The sequence below is a fragment of the Periophthalmus magnuspinnatus genome, chromosome 10 (assembly GCF_009829125.3).
Source record: "Periophthalmus magnuspinnatus isolate fPerMag1 chromosome 10, fPerMag1.2.pri, whole genome shotgun sequence".
Taxonomy (NCBI): Eukaryota; Metazoa; Chordata; class Actinopteri; order Gobiiformes; family Gobiidae; genus Periophthalmus; species Periophthalmus magnuspinnatus.
Window position 1 is genome coordinate 30,136,172 of NC_047135.1, and position 18,752 is coordinate 30,154,923.

The following is an 18,752-nucleotide window of genomic DNA, read 5'->3' on the forward strand; positions in this document are numbered from 1 at the left end:
ATGATTTTAAAAGCACTTTCCCTCTGTCGAAGCGAGAATGGCTGCTTACAGTGTTTTTAATTTTCAACTAAAGGAGTAGGCTGTGGCGTAGTCCTAATAAATATAAATATTAACAGATCATAACATAGACTAGTGCTTCTCAAATTGTGGTACGTGCACTGAAATCCTCTAAAGGGGTCTTTTGAATTAGTTTTATGTAGAGACAAAACTGTTAACATTTTTGACCTCCTTTGGAATAATCATTTTATATCCATGGTTTAGTCTCATTTTAGACCATAGACCCAGGGCCGGCTCTAGCTTTCAGGGGCCCTAAGATGGATTTCTCTGGGGCAAATTCCCTGCAGCGGATGCCTCCTGGCTCAGCTATTGGTGATTCACATTTGACAACATTATGACTCTGCTCTCATCACCTTGACCAATTGTATTTGTATTTATATGACCAACATCACTGAAAACACCCAGAATGTCACAACTACCACAGTCACAAGAACAGAACACAAACATATAAGGTGGGTCAAGAATTCTAGACAACACCTCTGCCCGACTCAAAAACAAATGTAGGCAGCAGCAGATATTTTGCTACTATAGCTATAAAACAAATGTAATTGTTTGAGAACGATATTTAGGCTGCTGTAAACACACAAGCCTTGTTTCTAATAAAACTTGATATATTTTTTTCAATATAAATGTATGAGCTCTTGGGGGCTCTCTGATGGCCTCGGGGCCCCAAGCAGCTGCTTAGTCTGCTTATAGATTGGGCCGGCCCTGCATAGACCTGATTTAGGCATAATAGTCCATATTTAAATCTGGTGGTATTTGTTGTTGATGTAAACAGTGACTTACACAGACAACAACTAGAAGAACACTTTCTCCCCTGCACTAATGGAGATTGTTAGACTTTTTTGAGCAGTATAGAAGATTAGAATTGACATAATTGACCAAAAAAAATCAAATTTCTGCTATATGATTGAAAATTTCAGAAATAATGTGTTTATTGATATGTTTAAATATTCATGTTAATCTGTAATATTATATTTTTCTTTAAGCAGCCTTTCAGCCCTAGAGGACACACACCCCTCTGTAGTCCATGCGAGTGCTTAAACCCTGTATTGGAAGGCGAAGTGCATAGAAGTGTGGGTGTAGGCAACGCCAGGCTCAGTAGGCACAGCCGACTGCCAGACAGCTTCCTCCACCAGCCACCCGCCCTGAAATCTCACACAAGCGCCCCAGCCAAGCCAAAACTCACATCCACAGAACACATGCTGTAATCCATCTCCGTCAGTGCAGCCCTTCCACTCGCCAGGCAGCACCTCCTCAGCACTCACATCAATTCAGTCACAGCAGCAGCAGCAGGGACCCTCTCCGCTGTCTCCAGCTCTGGGCATGTCATATGTTAATGTATTCATCCGCCAACAGCCTGCACCGGAGAAACAGCACTGCTCTTAAGTACAGTCCAATCAGTCTACAGCCGGCTAATGGCTCCGAGCCAGTCACCACACTGGCTTTTTCTGACTTTTCAAATGTCATGTGGTCGAATGTCCCTGCACATCCTCACAATAAGTTCATGAAAGAAAATGAACCTACTTTTATTGTTCCAAGAAATTAATTGACCAAGTGACCCCATTGGAGCAATCTTCCCCAGGGTTTAATTTTGTTTGTTGATGTCTCCAAATGGCCTTTATGTATCTGTCTTTCCTCACAAAGGCAACAAAATAACAATCACAAGGGGAGTACATGGAAAGAAATTGTTTTTAATTATGCATGACTTTTTTTGTAAAAATCTATTCTATATTCAGCATAAAGAAGGCTACTGACAACCCAAGACAGTAAAAGCAACAAAAAAGGCTAGCGGACATACCTCAGGCAGGAAAGTCAGAAAGCAGCTCAAGGTCTGAGACTTTAATGCAAATGTAACCCAGTGTAAAAATGATTGTCCCTATAAATTTGCATATGAACTTAAAAAACTATGTATACATTCAGAGTGCTGGAGCAAGCTCTGGGTAAGCAGCAGTTAAGTCCTGTCCTTAGGTGCTGGAGCAGATGGAGGTCAGTATGTCTCACTGCCCTCAGCGTGAAGCTACAGTCTGGGGAAAATACAACCAATTTAGCCGAGAAACCGTTCAGGATCAATATGGCTTCATCCAGGCAGGACCAAGGGGCCAATCAGATGGCTGCCCTGAGAGGTCCTTAACAAAGTGGGCCAGCAAATGAAGAAGGCACAGACTGGACTGACCCCTGAGCAGGAGAAGAGAGAAATGGGGTTGAACTGGAGCAGCTGAGAGAGAAGAGCTGAGGAAAGACATGAATTCAACAGCATGATGGTGATTAGATACTTAAAGCTTTCTGCATGTTGAGAGGTATGTCCGCCATAACGAGAATCCAAGCACATTCATGATTAAATCAATAAAGGTATCTACAATAGCACAATAAAACAGCAGTATAATAATGTACGATTAAGCTTTGAGTCACAAAATACCTCCTCATCATACAGTATTTGGTGCTATTCAAATGAAGTAATCATCTTTTAAAGTAAGCTTCATCCTCACTGTTATATTCACTGCATTTCCCTCATGTTTACACATGAACATGTCAAATGTGCTTTTTTATACAGAATTTAGAAATTCACAAAATAAATAATTTGATGTGGCCATAAACTTGAATCTGAATTGTATCAATGTATACATATACATGTATTTATATAGTATTTTATATAAACACAGTTTAAACCTTGAAGATATAGACTCTCTGATAAACTCTGCTTTGCCTTGCATATTCTTTCTGTATTTGTGCCTCACTATCTTAATGGTGCCTTTGGACTATACAAAAAGCTTTGATGTTCAACTGTCCTTGGAACATACAAATGCCCATTTCCATAGTAACACGGTGTTTTAAGGCGCATAGTGGGAGAGGATGGATAGCTTTTATGGTTGTATCAAAATAAATGAGAAAATATGTTCTTGAAAGACTGTTAAGGAATTTAGCCCATTGTTAATCGTTTGCAAGTTGTTTCCAAAGTCTTGAGCTTTTAAGCCTCCTGTAAGGCACACAGCTGAGCTCTGAGAGCAGAGTATCTGGTTTAAACACACATGCACTGGGCATGCCCTCATCTCATTCACTGCACCGTTTGGCTTTCAGTCTCCTGTTTTGGTTTAAGCTGGTATAAAGCAAGTCTCTTTAAACATAAAATAACATTAGGGTAATTTACTAACTGGCACATATGGTTTACAGAGATCACTGGTTTATCCGATGGCTCTTCTCCTCGTGGGCATAGGTCTGTTGGGGTGAAAGTCTATCAAAGGTAATTCCAGGTCTCCACAGGGATTAATTATACACAAACAATCCCTTAAATGTTTAAAATTAGGCACATGGTCACAAATGTGTGAGTAAACAATAAATCCTGAGGCTGAGCTTAACAACCTTTAAGAGCATTGTGCTGCAAGATCCCTTGCTCTGATCTTTGATCAGATTACTGTGGAAGGAGTAGAAACATTTAGTTTGTGGTCAAATTGGTTCAAATGTAGCTCTTGGTGGAGTGTGTGAGGAGTCCAGTAACCCTCAGGCCTCTGCAGACTCTGCCTTTATTTGGATAAAGTTTACAGGCAGCTGCAGAGACAGGGGCAGCTCGTGCAGGCTTTTGAGACTGTGTTGTGGTTGTAGAGACATCTCCCCATGTACCTCCAGCTCTTCTACAGGGGTCAGGCCTTCACTAGGGCTGCTGCTCTGGGAGGCATGTCCATTCATTATAGTTTCACTTTCAGCCTCTTGGCTGTGCTGTTGACTGCTGTCAATGATCACAGTTCGGTAAGGCAGCTCAGACTCACCCACCTCCAGCTTCTCAAATGTATTTGCTGCCAGTGAAGGATCACCGTTCACTATAGACTGGAAGTAGCTCGGGTCCAACATCTCCTCTTTGACCTGCAGCCCAGAGAGGTCACTGGATTTGAGCACTGTTGCAATGACAGTGCCGGGCTGCTGTGCCACCATAGTCTGCCCACAGGTGGTGTTGATGGCAACCAGGCGTGGCAACCCATTGATGTTTGAAGCACTAGAACTAATGACTCCTGGAGGAGATGTGCAGGAAGTGGAGGAGGAGATCATGGAGGGGTTCAGGCTGGTGACAAGTAGGCCATCTTGAAGACTGCTGGCCCCACCTGTTAGAGAGGCTGTTTGGATGGTGAGCATCTCCTTTCCTGCAGCTGTGGCAGAGGGTACTGTGTGGAGTATGACCCGAGGGGGAGAGGAAGTGGCTGAGTCCCCATTCGCCAGAACTGTGAGGGGCATGGACTGGAGAGATCCAGGTGAAGTCATAACCATGGGAACAGATGTGGGAGCACTGATGTTCCTTAGGAGAAAGAATAAACAGGCTTAACATAAATAAAGCAGCAAACAGAATATCTAACTGAGTTTCTTCATCTTCTCTGTTGGCCTTGTATTCAAATATTCATTTTGTCTCTTAGTAAATATAGACAAGGATTATTTTTTAATGGAGCCTTACTGTGAAAGTTACACAGCTCACATTTATAATCCTACACAGCAGAACTAATGCCCTTATTAATATAATAAACAACACTGTCTGTTGTACTGTAGTAGTCATTATTCTCCTTGTTTTCCAAGTGGAAACAATGTTGAACAGTTGATAAAATATGCATCTGACTGATACAGTAACAAAATACCAAAGTAGAAACTAGAGCTCAGTGTAATATATAACATGATGCATTGCCATAAAGAGTTGCCACCTTTGGGATCCAGTTCCTACAACTAATGTACAACTCACTACATGTAACAAATAGATACATTTGCCTTCATCACAACCGTCCCATAAACTATATTATATAAAGAACAATCTATGCCAGTTCTGGGATAATTTTAGATAAAAATAAAAAAATAAATATCAATATAAAACATATTTATTAACACTGTATAATTGCATATGCAGAATAAAATACTGACAGTTGAAAACAATTTAACCACAGTAACAATATAACTATTAACCAAGAATAAGCTATGAAATATGTGTCTGATAAACAATTTCTGCAGTGATGTTTATACTCATAGTGTTTTAATATTACCATAGTTGAAAATGTGTTTAGCTGTATAATGCATTGGCTGTGTGCTGCCTCACCTCATAGCTTGTGTTGGGTCCTGAATAAGAGCGCCTTGACTGGTTTGCAGTATATGAACAGAATGTAGTTGTTCATCCAGTTCTTCCTCTTTGATCTGTCTGTACAAAATCTCATCGTCTGGCTCTTTCTTCATGTTCCTGGCCTGGAGATGGTGCTGGCTGTGGGCTCGATTGTTGCCCTTGCGTACCATAGACCTCCCATTGGTGGATCTTTGGTTTCCATAGTTTACATCAGAGCCCGGGTCTTCATCCTCTATGACAACCAAATCAGGAGGCATTTCTTTAAATTGGTAAACAAGACGTTGCCCCTCCACCTTTGCCAGAATTCCTCGCTGGTAGTAGTACCTGAAAGATATTTTTAGAAATAGTGCACAGTTATGTTTTTTGTTAATTCATCCATCCAAGCTATTATGAAGATACAAGATAAACCACACAGAGGTTACACTGGGTTACACCATTACCTGAGAGCTCGTCCCATAGTCTCATAATTCATGTCAGGCTTGTTTTTGTGTTTGCCCCAAAGCTTGGAAACAGCTTTGGAGTCCACCAGCTTAAAAATGCCTTTTTCCCGTTGTGTCCACTTGATGTATTTGGGACAGGTGTTTTTATCCTGCAGGAGAGCCAGGAGGAATTCCCACAGGTAGATGGTATTGCCTGCAACAAGTAAAGAAGAGCTTTTAAGTCAGGCAGTTCTATATCATTTTTTATATACAAAAAATAGTTAGTATGCTGTTGTCAGTGTAATCCCTTCATCCAGGAGTGGAAGAAAAGGTTTGAAAGGTAGTTATCTGCACAATATTTGTAAGTATTTGAAAGCAATTTTCAATCTATAGGTTAGTATGTTGTAGTCATTTCTTACTGGGAGCTTCTTGAACCAGTCACACAGTAGTCCCAAGATAAAGATAACCTCTGACAAAACATTTCCCAAAATACTAAACCAAGTATGTGGAAAAAAACACTGAAAAAGCCAAATTTAGCATCATAGTAAAAACAACAGTTGGACAAAATGTGGCCATACATTTGTAATTGAAAGTTTAAATCCCTTCACAGCTCTCGAAACCATATACAATACAATTTGCATTTTAAAGCAGGCAAGGGCTCAGTAATTAGAGCAGTGGTGCCCCAAACTGACGGTCAGAGGATCTATTCCTGCTCGGACCAAGTTCTGTTGTCATTGTGTTCTTAGGCAAGACATTTCACGCCCATTGTCTTCATGAATGTGGTCGGAGGGGCCAATGGCACAGAGTGCAATCTTGCTTCAGTCTGCCCCAGGGCAGCTGCAGTACAATAGTAGATTACCATCATTGAGGTGTGAGTGACTAATGACTTATGACTACAGTGCAATGCTTTGAGCTTCAATAAGCCTGTAAAGGACATTACAAGTGTGTTATTATTATTAAAATATTATGAAATTTGTGTTGTTTGTTTTTCCCTTGCAATCATAAGTATCAAATAAGTATACACCTAAACAGGAAATTAAGTGTGATATGTGTTACAAAAAAGCAACACTCCCTGAAATGCCTTGGATGCAAGACACATGACAGGGTGATATATTTGTATCACCCCTGCCCCCACACACACACGCACACACACTAACTCCTGTCACCCTCTATGGTGCGATGAGGGTTCACACTGCGCACCACCAGTCTGCTTGTATCAGTCTAACATCAGTGTGCCCTCCAGCCTGCAATCACTTGTGCTTCCCTGTGAAACAAGGCACTCTGCAGTCCTCCCCATCCATTAACTGCAGCAGATTCACCCCCTCTGGACTGCAGGGGTTGAGGAGCACTGTTAGAGCATCTCACCAGAGAGAAAACAGCGTACACAAGAGACGCCCAGACCTTGTGTTTTATTTACTCATTATACAGACGACTACTAGTTAGCGTGGCTCACCTTTGCCCTCCTTGCTCTTCTTTTTGAGTGGCAGGATAGGGGTAGTGATGGGCGAGCAGGGGCGCACCGGCCGCGGCTTCCGCACTATGAATCAAATAGCAGGATAGAGTATTAAAAGGTGCAAGGTCGCAGAGAAGTCACTCAATTACCTTTACGACTGCAGTGAAAATAAGACCTGTGTTTTGGACAGGAGAGGAAGTGGAACGGCAGGGTTACCTTTGGTTTTCTTTTGTGGTTTGAAATGGCACTTTTGTGGAATCTCATCCATGGAAGAGGTGTCCTCATCTAGAGACATGTCAAGGCCACTGTTGTCAATTTGGTCTGGTCTGAGGGAGGCGTATGTCAAATCTGCTTCCAGCATGCCATACGTGTGAACTGTGCATAAAGGGGAGATTTACACTTGACATAAAGCATGGAAACACATCAGTACATCATGCTGTATATGTCTAGTTTAGTCAATGTGCAGCCTGGTATTGCACAATGCCAGTCTTTGCTTGTCTATGAATAACATAAACCTTGGGATAACACTCATATATTTTCAGTAGAGAATATATTGGTAATAGGCTCTGGCATGGATTTGACTTACAGTTTAGGTCTGTGTTGATGAGAATTTAAAATGCGGAGCCAAGATTACAGCACACAAAATTAAACTAATCTTAATTTTGACCAAGCTTTGCTTGTTCCAATGGAAACAATAAAACATGTCATAGCCCTAACCTTACTGACTGAACTCCTTTCAGTTCACAATGTAAAGAAAATAATGCTGTGCTATATTAATACTGTATAGTAACATGACTTACTCATCCGCTTTTCATCCAGAATATTATTTGGAGACTCCATATTGAGAAGTGCTGCTGCTGCCTCATTTGTCTCCATGCTGTCCTCTGCCCCAGATACTGTTGTTTCTATCCAGAAAACAAACAAAAAATGTGACCGTGAGATTTTTTTTAAGTCATTGCATTTGAGTGCTTTGCTCCTAATTGTATGTGGGGACCTTGTGGGAAATGACTGAATGGCTGCCATGACAACCAGTACCTGTTTTATTTTATCAAGCAATAGAAGAACTTAAAAATAACATTAAGATAAGTATGAACATTTTTCTCTAATTTCACTTCCTCATGAAGAGGTCTTTTAGACTTCTTTTATAAAAAATATATTATATTCCCAAGATTACACACCGAACAACTAAAGCAAAGATTACACACCTAACAACTAAAGCACAGTCTTGAAGGAGACATATTTGTTTTTTCTTACATAGGAAAATTATTTTTACCAAAACATTATTTTCTCCTATATGTTGCATTTATGTAAGTATGTTACTATTCAACAGACACTTGGCAAAAAATTACAAGAATAAAAAAAAGTAATTAAAAAAAGAATCCCCTAACTAAGTGCATAGTTTCATATATAGTAAACAAAAATACCAATTGTTCTTATTTACATCCTAAAATAACACATTCAAAAACACAAAACAGTGCATAAGGCAATCTAGTCTTTAGATAGTAGGCTACAGGTCACCAAAGTATTACCGTCAATACAAAAAAGAATTAGGTGTAATGGATGAATGGAACTTACCAGACAGGTTGACTCCTCCCACAAGCATGGATGGCTCTTCCACCACATGCAGTGTCGTGTCCACCATGATGCCATTGGTGACCTCATCAGACTCCAGCCCTGAATACACCTGCAGAAGATCAGCAGCTGGCACCTGCTCCACGATCACGGCCGGAAATACAGAGGGGTCGTCCAACTGCAAACGAAAAACAAAACATCTTATATTATGATGTTAGGATAAATCTTTAATGTACTAAAGTATGAGTATTTTGTCTTTTGTTCCTTCTGTAACCCTTTCAAATTTTGGGTGACTTTCCCTCTTAAGTCTCGTAAATCACCCTGAATCATATTAAACCCGTCCATCTGGAGCATAAACAGGTCTGGGCACTTTGTAAAGGTGGCACTGTCTATTGTTACCTCTGCAGCCAGATTTACTCTAATCTTTTATGGTAAATACAAAGAGGAACAAAGGTACTGATGTATGGACTGAAATACATTATACTCAGTGCTGCATGTGCCGTGACTATTACCAATTCAAAATTTAAAGATTTTTAATTAAGTTGAGGAGGAATACATAGGACAATGTGCATAAATCAATACAGGCAAAGCAAATTTTGTTTGTATAACACAATTCATACACAAAGTAATTCAAAGTGCTTTACAGAGATAGAATAACATTTTTAGCTGCATAAAACTGAAACACTACAAGTCGAAATACCAAATTGAAAATAAATATGAAATATGCCTTAGGTGTACTTAAGGCTGAGATTACTTGTATTGTAAATGTAACAATGGATTTCTAAAATAATCCTTCACTATTTTGATAATCGTTAATTTGGATTATACAGACTAAAACTCAAGATGTTTTCTAACAAGACATTATTAACTCGAGTTGAATTCCATGAAATGACTACTAAACAGAATACAAATATGTGATTTTAATTAATACACACTTTTTTGTAATAATCATCTATCGAGAAGTTTTCAGTCAACAAATTTCCAACTTTATCTGGTTAAACATAAAGTATGCAACCTAATTTGAACAGAAAACCCTTACTAATACTGTATATCCATGTAGACTTATGATGATGTGGAGGCGCATAGCTAGAAAAAGGAGGGGCTAATTTCTGTGGTACTGCAGCAGCCCACAGGGACCCCCTGAGGAAGACGGGAACCAGCTGTTTGATTTAGCCCACTAACACTGAGAACCTAATCTTATGCTCACACATTATATAAACCCCAATGAATGTTAATGGATCAATCATGAATTTGCAGGCAAGCACCCCCTTCATCACAGCCACAAAAAAAAAATCCACGCTAGGGAATTCTGAGCTACAATTCGTCAACTCATTTCAAACATGGCACGGGCAAAGTAGAGGAGAGTGGGGGGACAAAGGGAATTGGCTGGGTATGGACTAGACCAGACATGAGAGGGACTTGGAAAAAATATCAGAGGCTTCTTCAACAAAAGCCTGTGTGGAGAGCCCTCTGTGCCTCATGTCAGCAGGAGAAAATACAAGCACTAAATCAGTTCATCCTCTGAATAAGTGCATCAGATGGTCCTCCATGTTGGCTAGCTTCAGGGGCCTTGAGTGACAGCTGTCCTACTCCATTTATTTCAAAGCACATGGAAATATGCAAGGGCTACGGACGGGCTAAAAGGAGGGGAAATTAAGTGGGAGGTGGTTGAAGGGTGTCTACAGTGGACAGGGCAATTGATGCAAATTAAGAGGGTCAGTCTGGGTGTTTTGATAGCAACAGCCAGTGATGAAAGTGTCCAGCAGATGGCAGCAAAACCCACTTCAAAGACATGGTTCTATCATAGCACGTTAACAATGACATTTCAGTGTTATTCTACATGACACAATGGAATCTTCACATGAAAACTATCTATGAATAGCCACAATGAGTCAGTTACCTGCAGTGCGCAAATCTCACACTCCCTAAAAACGGTATTTCACTTTGTTCTCATCCAATAATATATTTACTGACACTTGGTGATTTATTTAATTTCAAATCAATCATTCCCTGAGTCCTAACTTGATAAAAAAGGGGGAAGGTGCACAGGGAGGAACCATTATAAAGGCTTATCTGTCTCTATGCACAAATGTCCATTGTTGCTGAGGGACCTCTAGGGCATACCAGGTGTCTGGGCTTTGAGATGCGGGAATGGAGGAGTGAGGAGGGGGGTACTGGAGACCACCCCTACCCTTCCAATTCAGCTACAGTTTAACCAGTAAGCTAACAGACCAGCTCATTATTCAAGCATGTTGTCTTATTTCAGATACACTAAAGAATGCACTACAGTGGTATTACAATATGTAAACAATATTAGTGAAATGATATAGCCTAACTAACCAGAATGTTGTTGTAATTATTCAAAATGTACTTAACTTACTGCTAGCATCTATTACAAGAGTGAAATGTGTGGGAGAACGACATGTCAGCAGTGTCTGAGAAATCACAAGGTCCCATGAGGCCCACAAAACCTCAGAGTTGTGCTTTGACTAGATGTTATCATGTCTCACTGACATAGGCTAAATGTTTCTCATTAATGAGAGCATTGCTAGACACATTATCAGATAACTCCACAGTGAAGGCAGTAAAGCAGTAGGTCTTGCCTGCAGTCCTTGACTGAAGCATGTGTGGACATTTTTACTGTTGTTGAGCCCTGCTGCCTCTTGTCAAAGTCACAAAGTCATGTCTGAAAAGTTTAAAGCTCTGAGATTCTGCTGACAAAGTATGATACACTTCTGAAGGTGCTGTGTAGACCTCTGCTTCTTTCTGTTTACGCTGAGAACAAGTGAGGAGTGCTGTCATGCAAACCAATCGGAGATGACATCTTAAACACCACACTTACAAAACCATGAGAGATAAGTTTAGCACGAGTCTTTTCAGGACAAATGTCACCAGGTTGTCTGGCAGCATTCGGCTTCAACAGCTTATTCCTCTTTGTTGACCTGGATATTATTTCTAGTACAGCAAAAAGTAGAGATAAGAATCAGGTCAATTTGCATTTCTGACTTCCCTATTCTGCGTGAAAGCCACAGCATCTGTGCTCTCTGTTCCTCTCACAAGCTACTCTGTTCTACTTTACCTGTTCATTCACAAACACCCCTGTGTTCTGTGTACACCTCTTATCAATTTACTCACGCAAAATTAGTGTGAAAACAAGCAGTGCTGCGGATCACCACATCTATTATGTGGTGTGAGGCATGAATAATTTTAAAGAAATGTTGACGTGAATTGGATATTAAAGCAAATATAGTGGTGCTAACAGTATTTGCACAGAGTTGCTTATACCTTTGTAATACACAAACCAAATGCTTACAGAGGCCAAGCACAAAATGGCTGAAGAGGTATAGTGTTAACACTGTTCCTTGTTTGGGGGGTATTTCCAGAACTTAGCACATGTGGGCACAGTGCCTGTATAACAGGCTGAGTAGGTACAGTGAGAAACAAAGCTGGAACAATGTGAGTCAAATGGTCCCATCCCTTCCAGCAGCCTAGTAACTGGTCTGTCAGGTTAGGCCTGAAGCGGTGCTTTTCTGGGATCCAGTGACAACATGTCACACACACACACACAGATACCAATAACAAGACAATCAAGCCTGTGTCACTGGATTCAGGGGAGGGGGTGGGGAGGAGATAACTGCACACCTGACCATGTAATGCAAAATCACATAGACTGAAAGTATATGTATAACTGTCACTCTGATGCCGCTAAGCCCCACCCTCCGCTCCCACGCACCCTAATGTCATTGCATTTTTTCCATTAAGAGCTCCCAGCAGCCCACACTACTCTCCCAGCTTGGGATAGACCCTGACCATGTTGTAGATCACAGGCTTTATCCAGGCATGATCACACCCCAGTGACCACTCTGTTTACATTTTTTATGGGCTCATTTGAGTTATTTAACATTCATTTACATTACATGGTTGTCAAAGTAAGTAGGCTAAACAGTTATGTGCTGAAAAATATGCTGTTGATATTTTATCTACCTGATTAATTTCATCCATCCCGTTGCTGGCAAATTCAAACACCAGTTCACCTGACTGCACTGCAGTCGTCATGGCAGGAAAGTTCAAGGGTCAGGGCGTAGCCTGAAATATCCTCAGAATGTGCTGATGGGCTTGTGAGTGCTGTGTTGATGTGTCCAGTCAAAAGTAGAGGGCAGACAGTGTCAGTGGAGCCCTGTGGGCCAGGTGGGAACAGCCCTGTTCCTCACAGAGGCTGGGTCCTGCTCTGCCTGGAGCATCTACACCTGGAAAACACAAAGACAGGGTCAAGACAAGTCTCAAAGAAATTACATGTATTCACCAAAAACAGAAACATTAAAAAACAATCTATTTCACAGTGAAAGTTAATGTGTTATGTTCTAACACCAACCTACTTTACTTCAAGAAAGCAATTGATTTTGGTCCTATTTGTTTAATTATTGCAAAGTCAATGTCACCATCATATGCTAAATATAACGTAAAGATATAACGTGAAGATCAATGTTCCAATCTGACATCAGTTAGTTCCTCTTTCACTCTTGTCTCTCCCTGTTTGTGAAACCCTCTCAGTGATAACCCAGCCTGGTCACATGAGCTGGAACTTAGCCCTTCATTTCTCCCTCCTCTCACACGCTCTGGTCTGATGATGGTCCTGAGAGCTGCAAGTCAGACCCTAGGGGAGTGATGTCTGCAGAGACGAAGGGAAGGGGGAGGGAGGACAGAGATGGGGGAGTGGTGGTGGTCTGAAAGGTGTGTCACAACAACCCGATACCCACAGGCAAGTTTCTGGATGGGAGGAGCCCGTAGTTGAAGAACAAACAGCAATGAGGACCCCTTGGGTGAAATTCCCCCATAGTTTTTCTCTGGTGACACTAAAGAACTGGCAGCAAAAGAAGAGTATAAGATGGCAAGGTTTTATAGAGTCAGCCATCTCTCCTTTCCCTTTGGGGGAATATTTGCTTTGAAAAAGTAGCCCACCAGGCCTTATTGCACTTTGAAGAGGGGATGGAACAGCTTGCAAGACACCCAGACCAAACACATTTTCTGACAGAATAGTCTGATGTGGCAGAGGTCTGGAAAGCAAAAAGGAGAAAACATTCCAAACGCCACAAAGCTCCACAATATTTATCCCTCTTTCCTTGTCACAGTGGGCTGTGTGTATGGTGACACATGGGCTGTGTGTATGGTCACCTGTGCCAGAGCTGATGACACTTGTTACTACAATGTGTGCTAATGCTACCAAAGAAGAAATATACATTGAAAAAATATGTGAAGGAAGCCAATCAAACAAATTAGAGACAGCAAAGAACATATGCCAACATGTACATAATCGACACTGCTATATGTTGATTTCTATTTTGAAAAAGTTATGCACCTATCATCAGCTATACTCATTAAAAATCTACTTATGAAGCTAATAGTTGTAATATAGGATAGTTATTAAACCTATTAAGCCTATATATGTTTCAAAAACATGTTTTCTTAGTATCTCTGCTTCGGTTTTACCACACTCAGCTCTGATGCTCTTATGTTTATAAATGTATTAGCCTAGGGACTGTATCAAGCCTGAAGGCAGAGAGCTGAAGCTGTAAATGATGAACCAACTAGATTAAAATAATGTCATTATCAGCATAGTAGGAAATCAACTAGAAAATATTATATTATATATTATAAAATAAAATCCATAAAATGTCTAAATACAGAAGTTGACGTGATATAAACAACAAGAAGAAATAACTTTCTACAAAATGATCTCATGATTATTATCTTTTAATTCTAATGGTTATAATGTAACCTGAATAATCACAATTATTGATTAATTGAATGATATAGGTATGCCTTGTTACTACTTATGAGGGATGAAAATTAAATAGAAGACGGTTGGATTTGTCATTCTGGTGTAAACTGTAGTAAACTTTAGCTCCTCATATCTTTATCATTATCATTTTACTATTTTATATTCTGGGCAAGAATTAGGCGGTCAATTGGATTACAAATTTGCATAAACTTTTCTAATAATTTTCCACCTTTGAGTGACATAATGTAACAGAAAGTTAGAGTGATTTGTGAGCAGCGATGGATTACAGGTGCCCAGAGTAAGTGCATTTTCTTTAGATCTCTGTTGTCACTGCTCCATTGACCTGAAAAGCAGAGCTAGCATAGTGCTAACAGCAGACAGGCATACAAGGGAGCTAGCCATTAGTCAGAGCAGCCTGCACATTATCCCAGCAGCTGCCTTGTCCCAACACAGAGAGAGGGTTGTAACTACGCCTATTACATCAGAGCAGAGGAGGGAGGGTTTTACTGGGACGTTAGTCAATGCATAATGGTCCAACAGTGCAAATATATGGCAGCTGACATGACCTGGGTGTGGACTGCTTGGACTGGAGTTGTTTCTGAGGAGTGGTTTCCAGGTAAGGCTTGTTGGTGGACCAGAGGGGTATAGAAGCCCAAACATTTGAACCAAAATAGACATTTTAAGAATTACAATTTGCATAGTAAGTTCCTGTTTACCCTCCATACAAATGTTGGATTAAAAATGTTGAACTTAAAATCAATATTTACATTTACTGATACTAAAGACACAATATTACAGTGGAGAGTGATAATGTATTCAACACATGTATAATACAACCACTAACATAACTGGAGCTCTAATGTTGTGGATCACATCACCAGTCATGTGACTCTAATTTGACTCCTTTCAGAGGGTCTGCTACATGCCAGCCTGCGACTGCTGGTCTGCTCCACCCCTGTAGTATGGTGACTGCCAGGCGCAATAACAACCAATTAGAGGCTGGATTCATGAACAAATGGACCATTCCCAGAAGGCCCCACTTCCCCCGCTTTAGTCTCTTCAGCTGAGCTCATTGTTGACCATGAAAGGACGTAATTTAAGCCAATTGAATGACTATGCAATGACTCACCCTCCATGTGGTGACTGCAAACATTGGGAGATAGAGGAAAATGACCAGTGCAAACTTTGTTTGTCAGCCATTTGCAGCTCAGGTTACACAGTACTGTTGATTTCTTGGGTTTAATGATAGCACACATGTTGGAGAGAGGCATTTTTGGTATTCCAAATCTTTTCCCACACACAGACAGAAGGAGTTGTGAAGAAAGAAACTGACAAACTCACAAATATGGCGTAGAAATTAAACACCTGCAAAGTAAATAAAACACAATTTGTTTTAACATCACATGACAACTCCTAACTCAAACAAGCAATACCTAAGTTAATACAGCCCTACAACCACTAACCAGCAGAGATGACAGAAGAGCATGGACATTCACTACCATGTCATGTACTGTCAGTGTTTTTGCAGATCTGATGGGTTCCTGTAAAGGAAATGAGTCAATGATACAAAGCTGGGTCATTCCTGGAGCAGTGTGATAGACTGCCCATGTGGGCTATTCTGAGGAACACTGCCTAAACACATTTACCAAATAACCGACTTCTGGTGTAAGGCCACAAACGAATAGAAAATATGCATAAACAACAATAACACGTTTGCTTAATGTCCTGCAACTGATGTTAAAATGTAGAGAATGTGTCAAAAATGCAGTACATTAGGTCAGAACATTAAAAGCAAATGCTAATAACAACAATTACAGTTCTTAATAGCTCCACACTATAGCCACATCATAAAAAGTGTTGGGCACACTGGATCCTCATTACATCCTATATCTGACTCACCATGGGGTTGCACAATGCAGCAAGTCTCACCATGTTCCACAGTGAACTTTATGGAGCCAAATAAAGGGAGTGCTTTCACACCACTACACAGACTGTGATAAAAGGACAGCAGCGGGCAGAGGGAGGCAGACACTGGGTAATAGAGCCCAGCTGCACAGAAAACACACCAGCTCCATCTGTTTGAACTGGGAAGCATTTGACTGTGCAGTGCCATGACCAGATGAAGAAAGAACATGTCACCTCCAGCCCAGACTGTTAGAAGGATAATGGAATTTAATCTCATCGGCTGCAAACTTTCTACTTTTCTGCCGTGCCTATGCTTGTAAGAATGCTGTTTATTCAGACATTTACAAAATAAAAAGGCACACTCTGTCACTATGACTAAACTCTACAAAAGGCCTCACTAGTTTTTGCCTGATACCCCAAAATAGCTGTGACATATTTGAAAATATTGGTGAAAACCCACAAACTGACCTGTGAACATTGCAGTCACAGGAACAGCATCACTGAGCGTGCTACTTCCTGTCTGTTAAACCACATCGAGCAAAATTCATCTTCTGTGAAAGAGCGGAAAGTTCGCAACTCCCCCTCCTTCCTTCTTCAACAACACGCTAAAGATATGGGCCATGTTGTACTATATGCAAAGTGAAGTAAAACACTTTTCTGGCAATTTTGATAGTAACTAATAACTGTGATATCTATAGTGGTTACATGACACGTAACAGATATCCTGAGTACATATTACAGCTGACGATGCAGTTAAACATTAATATATTTAATCTGTACTCAAAAAATTTAACTAAATGTAAAGTGCTTTTTAAAAATCTGTTTTTGTCACATTAACATTATCTTTCAGAAAGTTGGATTTCATAAAACTGCTCTCATACTCACTAGAGTAATCCAAAATGTGAATGAAAGTGAATTAAGTATTTGACTGTGCCAAAAACTGTGAATACTCGTAAATTCATTATGTCTCTTCGCACAATAATCCTAACTTTAAAATTTCATATTGCACTTGTTAGTTGTCACAAGACACATAGAAGACAGGTTAGGTAGATACTGCAGTCTATCCTTGCCTTACATTTGGACAGGCTGTTTAATGACAATAGTGGTGAATACAAAAGCATTACAAAAGCATTCTCCTAGCCACACCTGCCATTTTCAGACTCCTCTTATCCCCGTAGTGCTGACACAAGTGCAACAACAGACAGCGTGACTAACCCCTACCCCTGTTATAGCTTACACACAACATCACCAAAAAGGGCCCCAGGTTGGGTTCATGAAAAAAAAAAAAAGAATTCTCAGAAGATACTGCAAAGTTCCTGTCACACTGCATTCACTCTGCTGCTAGAACACCCCAAAAACTCTGCCCTGAAGCACACCCAAGCCATTCATTAACAATTGACAAAATCCCACCTGTCGAACTCACTTCTGTTTCTAGTTAATCTGAACAAATGATACGCCTACAAGTGCACTCCTTAGAATAAATCTTAGACAAGTGCCTCAAAGTCTGTCACAACTTTTCTTATTGTTGTCTTAACAGATGTATAATGAGTCCCACACTAGGATCTGACTAAATCAAGCAGGTTTGAACTTAACAGTGGAGGCTCGTTTATCAAAAGTATGCACCCCCAGCGGCTTGTGTCTATAATGTGGCAACAGGCCACATGTCGCTGATGGGAAGACTTAGAGTTGAGAAAACAGGACAGGAAATTGCGGCAAAGTTTTTAAAAGACATCCCCAAACACAAAAAATAACCTGTGTTGCTACAAGCTAGATTTTACTACTGAAACTTAGAAAAGAGTAGGAACGTGCTTTTCACAACTGCAGTTAACATGACAGATTGAGGAGTGTGGCACATTGGACTTATTCAAGTAGCAGCATATTGAAAAAATGTTAAAATTGCTAATTGCAAATTGCTATAAGCTCTTAATTAAAAGGTGGTAAACCAAACAACTGTAGCAGATTTACATTACTACAACCTTACACACATACTCATGTATCTTGTGCATTTGCCAAAATCCTCTTGATTTGAATGGCACTGACTATATCATGTAACTGGGATATGACTTTGATAATATAGGACACTATACTGCTATAATGTGTATGTTACAGAGGGGGAAATGAATGTTTCTGTATTCCAAACTGCAAAGCAGTGTGGCATCAAGGCAAAACAGACAAAACTAAACTAAACTAAAATCAAGTTTAGTTTGTTGGTTTGTTTTTTTTGGTTGTTTTTATTGTATTAAAAATATGCACCCTTACTCTGAGCGGGCTTGCATCTCCACAAACCTCCACTACCAGATTTTTATTTGGCTTGGAGGAGGGCCTCCTCCTGCTTGTTTCCATGGAAATGTTGTTATTTTGGATATAATACTACACAGTAAGTATGGTTTTGACTTTCTATTTCCATGGAATCATGCAGGTGATTCAGAACCACACAATGTCCCTTTAAGTATCCTACAAACAAAAAGGAAAAAATAAAAA

At 40.3% G+C, this 18,752-nt stretch overlaps 1 protein-coding gene across 4 annotated transcripts in view; it reads right to left on the reverse strand.

Annotated features, from left to right (window-relative positions):
- Nucleotides 1–978: 978 nt before the first annotated feature.
- Nucleotides 979–18,752, reverse strand: part of elf1 (E74-like ETS transcription factor 1) — a 33,806-nt gene continuing 16,032 nt past the window's right edge. For 3 of the 4 annotated variants that reach the window (XM_033973461.2, XM_033973459.2, XM_033973460.2), the window contains 8 exons: nucleotides 12,572–12,834; nucleotides 8,591–8,765; nucleotides 7,816–7,920; nucleotides 7,232–7,390; nucleotides 7,016–7,099; nucleotides 5,584–5,776; nucleotides 5,123–5,467; nucleotides 979–4,342 (listed from right to left, as the gene is read on the reverse strand). In XM_033973461.2, coding sequence (XP_033829352.1) covers nucleotides 3,556–4,342; nucleotides 5,123–5,467; nucleotides 5,584–5,776; nucleotides 7,016–7,099; nucleotides 7,232–7,390; nucleotides 7,816–7,920; nucleotides 8,591–8,765; nucleotides 12,572–12,643 — 1,920 coding nt within the window. In that variant the 5' untranslated portion in view covers nucleotides 12,644–12,834 and the 3' untranslated portion in view covers nucleotides 979–3,555. Of the gene's footprint in view, nucleotides 4,343–5,122; nucleotides 5,468–5,583; nucleotides 5,777–7,015; nucleotides 7,100–7,231; nucleotides 7,391–7,815; nucleotides 7,921–8,590; nucleotides 8,766–12,571; nucleotides 12,835–14,932; nucleotides 14,952–18,752 lie in introns of those variants that run through there. The other variant, XM_055224584.1, reaches the window with a different exon arrangement.